We start from the raw sequence: 7,111 nt of genomic DNA, 5'->3' as shown, positions 1-7,111 counted from the left end.
TTGCTGGAATGCTCTTCGTTATTATGTGCTTTTCAAAAGGACTCACAGAGGTGAGTACAAATTCAGTTTCTCTTCAGCAACATGGGAGATTTTCTGTTTTTAAAAAGTAATTTGAAAAAAGAAAAAGGAAGACAAAAGTGCTAAACTGATAAGTAAATCTGGATTATAAACATTAGATGAAGAGGCCAGTTTGAATGTCTGACATGATTATTGTGGCGACAGGAGAGGAAATTTCAGAAGTCCCAGAATCCTGAATCCTCCGCAAACAAGAAGGTGAGCTGTCGCCCGGTGTTTAAATACGAGATAGATTTACTCCTTATCAGCTATCTGAGGGTCTTTTTTTCCCGACAGATGGATATGAGCGAAGAAGATCTGCACTTGCTGGCGAAGATCCTTTCGGTTGGATTGGTGGATGCGGATCCGAACTACCTGCAGCATCTTAAAGCCTACAGAGACCTGACAGCTGGTTGAAAACTCACACATCCCAGGATTCTGAACTCTGGACTCTTTAAAATCCCCCAGCTGTAGCACAATGAGGAGGAATGTATACACTTATGCAGGCAGTGGGGAGTATTTAGCAGTTAAACTGGATCCCAGCTGCATTTTTCTTGCTTTTATCACTAACAGCTGTGCTGTTTACTCGCTAACTTGTGGATAAAAACGAAGTATGAGGCTGATACAGAAGACACAGCTGTGCTGTTGCCTGTGGAAAAGTCTTTATTATGCATCCTGTCATGTTTCTGATACATTATGCAAATGTTTTTGCAATTTTAGAAACACTGTGCAGTTTTAACTGCAAACCATTATTGTATCAGAGATATAAGTGACTAAACATGTCACTGTTGAAGCCTGTGTTTAATATGAAGGCAGGTTATGTGGAAAGATGACAGGTAGTTACATTCCTTTTTTTAAGGTGAAAAAGATAATAGAGAGATAGAGAGATAAGCAAAGAGACAAAACAAACTCGTGACCTATCGCGTCCTCTGCCAGATCTGGCGGTTGAGCTCGTTGCCGAGCAGGAAGAGCAAGATCACCACGGACATGTTAAAAAAGAAGAAGCCCACCAGGCCGCCGGTGCTGAAGAGTCCGAGAAGGGGATACACCCAAATACCCACGGACAAATACACCCAGATGATCCTGCAGAACATGTTTAAAAAGAGAAAGAGAAACAAAGGCAGTTATCAGAGGATCTTGCAGATCTTGTTTCTAAGGAAACAATGACCCATGGAGATATGTTCATGCCTGGTTGTAACAGTAAAACAGCAGGAAAGTCAAATAAAATAAGTATTATCCACAACCTGTGGCTTGCCTATGATTTGCATATACAGAAGATGTTGGCTTCATTACAGCTCGGGAAGCAAAATGATCCAAATCTGAAGGAAGCACTTCCCTGGAGCTGTTTGCATGTTGAGACTAAATGTGCACTGATGCACCGGACCAGTCTGAACCAGATACAGAAGCTGTTGCTTTTACACTCCTTCGTTTTCAGCAGCAGGATGAATCATGTAAACACTCAATCTGCTTCATATGAGACACATCAAAGCAACGTTGTAATGCTTATTCATTTATGAGTCCTCTGACTCAGCACTCACCAGGACAGATAAGATGCACCCACGAGTCCTAACGCTGCCAGAGCGTGTTTGGTCCTCGGGTAGGTGTGAGGCTGCAGCAGCAGCTCTCCAAGTAAGACGGGGCAGACACATGTGTGCTGGGGAGGAGCAGTAATCGTGTTAGTGCAGGTCTGCAGAGTTGGGAGGGTTTTGGACTCCAATTAAAAGTTAAAATAGATAAATAATGCATATAATGACAGGAATACAGACCATGGCGTGATTGATCCAGGGAGGGAAGAATTCGTCAATGGTGGCAGGATAGACCAATTCCCTGTTGTAGGCAAATATTGTCCAGAAAAGTATCACAACAAACTGTCAAAAGGAAGAGAATTGCAAGTTAAGGCCAGAGGTGTCAAAAGTATTCACATTCATTCCTCAGGTAGAAGTATAGATACTAGATTTAAAAAATACTCCTGTAGAAGTTGAAGTATCAACTCAAGTTTTTTACTCAAGTAAAAGTATAAAAGTACTGGTTTCAAAACTACTTAAAGTATAAAAGTAAAAGTAATGTAAGGGGGAAAAAAGCCATTAAGGACAAAAACCATTGAAAATGAATGCATCTTAGTATAATGCAAATATATTAAAGAACCATATATGTGTACTATTGAGCATTAACATGTGTTTCAGAGAGCAGGAGATATGATGACTAGTTGCTTATAAGTATTGTAATGGTGCAAAAAGTCAAACTTCAGAGGCATGTTATCATTTATCCTAACCTTTATTGGAATGTACATCCAAGTTTAGTTGCAGGAATCTGAGGGAACGGATGTAAGAACAAAACTGGACAAGAACATCTGAAACAACAACAACCAAATTCACTCTATCCGGATGGAGCAATTTAACTGGATAGTTTTTATTTAAAAGCCGAAATGAAATAGAGTAACGAGGCTGTTTTTAAAATGTAAGGAGTAAAAAGTACAGATAATTGCGTGAAAATGTAAGGAGTAAAAGTAAAATGTCGTCTGAAAAATAATTACTCCAGTGAAGTATAGATAACCAAAATTTCTACTTAAGTAAGGTAACGAAGTATTTGTACTTTGTTACTTGACACCTCTGGTTAAGGCAAAGCTTAATGCTTGTTTTGTGCAAGAAAAATGTAGCATTATATAAAACTGGGGTTCTCACCATCCCAACAGGGAAAGCAAAGACTGAGAAGAGGAGGTCTTTACTTCTGCTGAGAGCACTGTCGGTGTTTTTCCCTGGTTGGAGATCATTTACCGCTGCCAGCCCAAAGAATGTCATCTGTAGTAACTGAAACATTACCAACAAAGAAACAGGGTCCATCGATTGTCACCGTCCTTGCTCGTATCTATATCAGAGGACACACTACCGTAACATGTCGCTGTAGCTTTCTCCATAATGTGCTCACCAAGTTCAAAAAGGTAAGGTACTTCCACGGCCCGCCGTAAACGAAGATCCCTGCAGGCAGGTCCTCTCCATCCTTGGAGGCGAGACTGTTAACAATAAAAGCATACCAGCTGAACGCTGAGATGTGGTACACTCTCCTGAGGGTTACAGACATTGTAAAAACCAAGATACAGAAACCTATCAAGCAACACAAATAAATAAGAGACTGAGAAAGTCTAATTTTCAAAGCGTGGCCCACGTTCTCCCGTCATATGCCAGGAACTTCAGGGAGTGCAGTTCTTTAAAGATTAGTGTGATTCGGTGAAAGCTTATTAAGACGTTTGTAATCGGCCAAGCCAAAGTGATATTTCCAGACAAGAGGCCCACTGTTTCTTATGAAACGCTGAAGATCTTCTTTCATAATCAACACACTGGGACATGTGACTGGGCGCTGAATTCATTCCCAAAGCGAGTTTAAAGTGTTTTGCTCTGACGGAGAAGCAGGTGAATGAGGCCGAGCAAAGTCACTCCCACCTGACAATGTCCTCAGATCAGAGTTCAAGTGTTAGAATGTGAGTTCATATGTTTCGTCTGTCATTAAGTTTAGTTTAGTTTATTTGCACATAAAAATATACAACCGATTTAAAAGTACAGACGAACAGTATGTGGAAAAAAGAAGCAAATAAAGAAAGAAATACAATATAACAGAAAATGTGCGGGAGGAACCAAAAAAAACCATAAGGGCTTGTCTAGTGGTCCTCCTATAATGAAACAAACAATATCTACAGAAATATGTAAAACATAGGACAACTAAGGAAAATAAGCTAAATTACTAGAAAACAAAAACAGGAATCTAATGAGGGTTAGCAGAGAAGAACTGGAAATGAATGGTTAAGCTTTGCTAAGTTGGGCTAGCAAAAATGTTGTGATTTGTTTTTTGAAAGTATTTGTATTCTCTAATGTGGTGTGGTAAGGTGTTCCAATAAAGAGGAACCTCTGAACCTAATTGAAAATTGGGAAAAAGTAGACCTGAAAAGGGTGGGATGGAGATTGTTTGCAGACCTAGTATTGAAGTGATGAATTTGGGAATTGAATTGAAATAAATAATGAAAACAGTTTGGAAGTAGCTTGTGAATGGATTGATAGACAAAAAGACAAATCTGAAAAACATTTACAGCAAAAATAGGGAGAATACTTAGCGATTGGAACAATGGGGTGGACCTAGTAAGTCTATTGGAAAATGTAATCATTTTGATAAAACGTTTTTGCAGGATAAAGATACAGTTGAGGTTGCTCTTGAAGGTACTTGCCCAAATGACATTGCAGTATGAAATATAAGGATAAATCATAGTATAATATAAATTAATACCGATTTTTCTTGGTAATAGATGCCTTATACGTCTGATTACTCCAATATTCTTTGCAATCTTGTTAGAGATGAGTGCAATATGATTTTTCCAAGTGAGATTTTCATCAATCATAACACCTAGAAATGTAGTTACCGTAACTCTTTCCAAAATGTTATTGGAAATATGAACATTTGGGTGAGGTTGGGTGAGGGCCATAGACGTGGAGTGTTTTTTTCTGAACCCATACTGGTGATCATATAGAATATTGTTTTCATCAAAATATGTAGCCAAACGATTATAAACTAGTTTTTCTAATATTTTAGACATGGTAGGATGGATATCGGTCTATAATTGGAAAATAATGAGGGATCATCTGCCTTAAAGAGAGGAATGACTTTAGCCCATTTAAATTGTTCGGGAAATACACCAGTTTTAAGAGAGAGGTTTAAAATATGAAGGAGTGGTTTGGAGATATATGGAAAGCATTTTCTGAGTATTGAGGATTTCAAGTCATCATGGTTTTTTTGTTGTTTTTAGTTTAGTTTATTTTGTTTTGGTCATTTACATTTTAAGATGTTTGCATATACACACTGTATATGTATACACACAGGTATGAATATATATACATATACATATATATATATATATATATATATATATATATATATATATATATATATATATATATATATATATATATATATATAAATATACATATATATATATATATATAAATATATATATATATATATAAATATACATATACATATATATATATATATATATATATATATATATATATATATATATATATATATATATATGTACGCATTTCCTTTTTTTTTTTTTTTTTTTTTTGACCAAAAAGGTATAGGCTGAAGCCTCATGGCTTATTTTGCCTATCCTTTTCAACAAAAGGCAGACTACAGAAAAAAAAAGATACTAATAAGAAAACGAAACGAACGGACAAAACAAAGAAAATGAACAAAGAAGAGAATAAAATAAATGTGGTCACTCACGATTGATTGATGTCCTGGTGCAGATAATTTAATTTTGTTAACAACATCAATAAGCTTGGATTCTGTGATAGGACAAAATGCAGAAGAAGATGAAGAGCTCTTAATCCCACAGACACTTCAGAAATTGAGAGATGCAGCCGGACACTTAGTGCAGAAAGTGGCCTACTCACAGTCCAGACCATAATAGAGAGATAGCGTGGACTGATCTCAAGCTCACACCAGAAATCACACAAATGTCTCTGAGTTGAAGAAGTCCTGGGAAGAAAAATGGTCAAAACTTCCTCCTGAAGGCCGAGGAGATCCGATGAAAGTGCTTTAAGTCATTTCAGCCGAGGAGGTTCAATCAGCAATCAATTCAACACATTCACTCAATTTTCCACCATGATGACTGTGAATGTTTGTTGGGTTTGCTAAGTAAAGCTACAAAATATTAAAACTGTTTGTGTGTTAAGCGCAAGATCAGTCTATCACTGTGACTTAAATTAAGATCAAATCATATTTTATGGTGAATGAAATAATAACAGAAAACCGCATACTTTTCCTTGACACTGTATATCTCTTTTTTTTTCTTTTCATTTTAATTTCCACCACTAACTGCGATGCTTATTTCCAGTGGTGTCAAGTAACGAAGTACAAATACTTCGTTATCTTACTTAAGTAGAAATTTTGGTTATCTATACTTCATACTAATTATTTTTCAGAAGACTTTTTACTTTTACTCCTTACATTTTCACACAATTATCTGTACTTTTTACTCCTTACATTTTAAAAACAGACTCGTTACTCTATTTCATTTCGGCCTTTAACAAAAAACTATCCAGTTAAATTGCTCCATCCGGATAGAGTGAATTTGGTTGTGGTTGTTTCAGATGTTCTTGTCCAGTTTTGTTCTTACATCCGTTCCCTCAGATTCCTGCAACTAAACTTGGATGTACATTCCAATAAAGGTTAGGATAAATGATAACATGCCTCTGAAGTTTGACTTTTTGCACCATTACAATACTTATAGGCAACTAGTCATCATATCTCCTGCTCTCTGAAATACATGTTAATGCTCAATAGTAAACATATATGGTTCTTTAATATATTTGCATTATACTAAGATGCATTCATTTTCAATGGCTTTTGTCCTTAATGGCTTTTTTCCCTCTTACATTACTTTTACTTTTATACTTTAAGTAGTTTTGAAACCAGTACTTTTATACTTTTACTTGAGTAAAAAACTTGAGTTGATACTTCAACTTCTACAGGAGTATTTTTAAACTCTAGTATCTATACTTCTACCTGAGTAATGAATGTGAATACTTTTGACACCTCTGCTTATTTCACAACAGAAACCAAAAACCACCCAAACACAATCCGTGCAGACTTTACGTTGCAGTGGCAGGCGTTGGCCTGAGGGTGGTGCCAGAGAGCAGGATCTTCACCGTGACCCAACTCATCTTCAGAGCGCAGGATGTTGCAATCAAACATGCTTCTTGAAATGTTCAGGGAATCATCTGGAGGGAATTAATGAATTTGTCTGTACTTCACACATCAGGAAAACAAGTCCAAGCGTCCTCAGACTCGTAAGGCGCACTGTTGAGTTTGAACTCATTTGAGTATGCAGCCTTGATGTTTTAGATAAAGGTTTTTAGTCCTCTAACCGCATCCTTGTGTCAAATTGAACTGAACGATAATTATCTCCTGACGAGGAATGCACTGGCGTAGACTCGCTGTCATCCAGGTCACGGTAAGGCGTGGCGCGTTTAAATTTATATAATTCAAAGTGCTTTACAGAGACATT

At 36.8% G+C, this 7,111-nt stretch overlaps 1 protein-coding gene across 1 annotated transcript; it reads right to left on the bottom strand.

The window, feature by feature from the left end:
- Positions 1-709: 709 nt before the first annotated feature.
- Positions 710-3,318, bottom strand: LOC133463438 (androgen-dependent TFPI-regulating protein). Its single transcript, XM_061744981.1, has 5 exons — positions 2,980-3,318; positions 2,736-2,861; positions 1,821-1,922; positions 1,593-1,708; positions 710-1,137 (listed from the first exon to the last, which is right to left on the bottom strand). The coding sequence occupies exons 1-5, from the start codon at positions 3,130-3,132 to the stop codon at positions 972-974; spliced, it is 663 nt and encodes a 220-aa protein (XP_061600965.1). The 5' UTR covers positions 3,133-3,318; the 3' UTR covers positions 710-971.
- Between the last annotated feature and the right edge of the window lie 3,793 nt (positions 3,319-7,111).

This window comes from Cololabis saira, chromosome 17 (assembly GCF_033807715.1).
Source record: "Cololabis saira isolate AMF1-May2022 chromosome 17, fColSai1.1, whole genome shotgun sequence".
NCBI lineage: Eukaryota > Metazoa > Chordata > Actinopteri > Beloniformes > Belonidae > Cololabis > Cololabis saira.
This window is presented reverse-complemented; position numbering and strand designations above follow the sequence as displayed.

Excerpts from the sequence above, each read along its gene's own strand:
- LOC133463438 (XM_061744981.1), bottom strand. The coding sequence starts at position 3,132 with ATGTCTGTAACCCTCAGGAGAGTGTACCACATCTCAGCGTTCAGCTGG. Across the intron at positions 2,862-2,979 it reads ACCTTACCTTTTTGAACTTG|TTACTACAGATGACATTCTT; the intron begins GTGAGCACATTA and ends GTAATGTTTCAG. Across the intron at positions 1,709-1,820 it reads CCTGGATCAATCACGCCATG|CACACATGTGTCTGCCCCGT; the intron begins GTCTGTATTCCT and ends GCTCCTCCCCAG.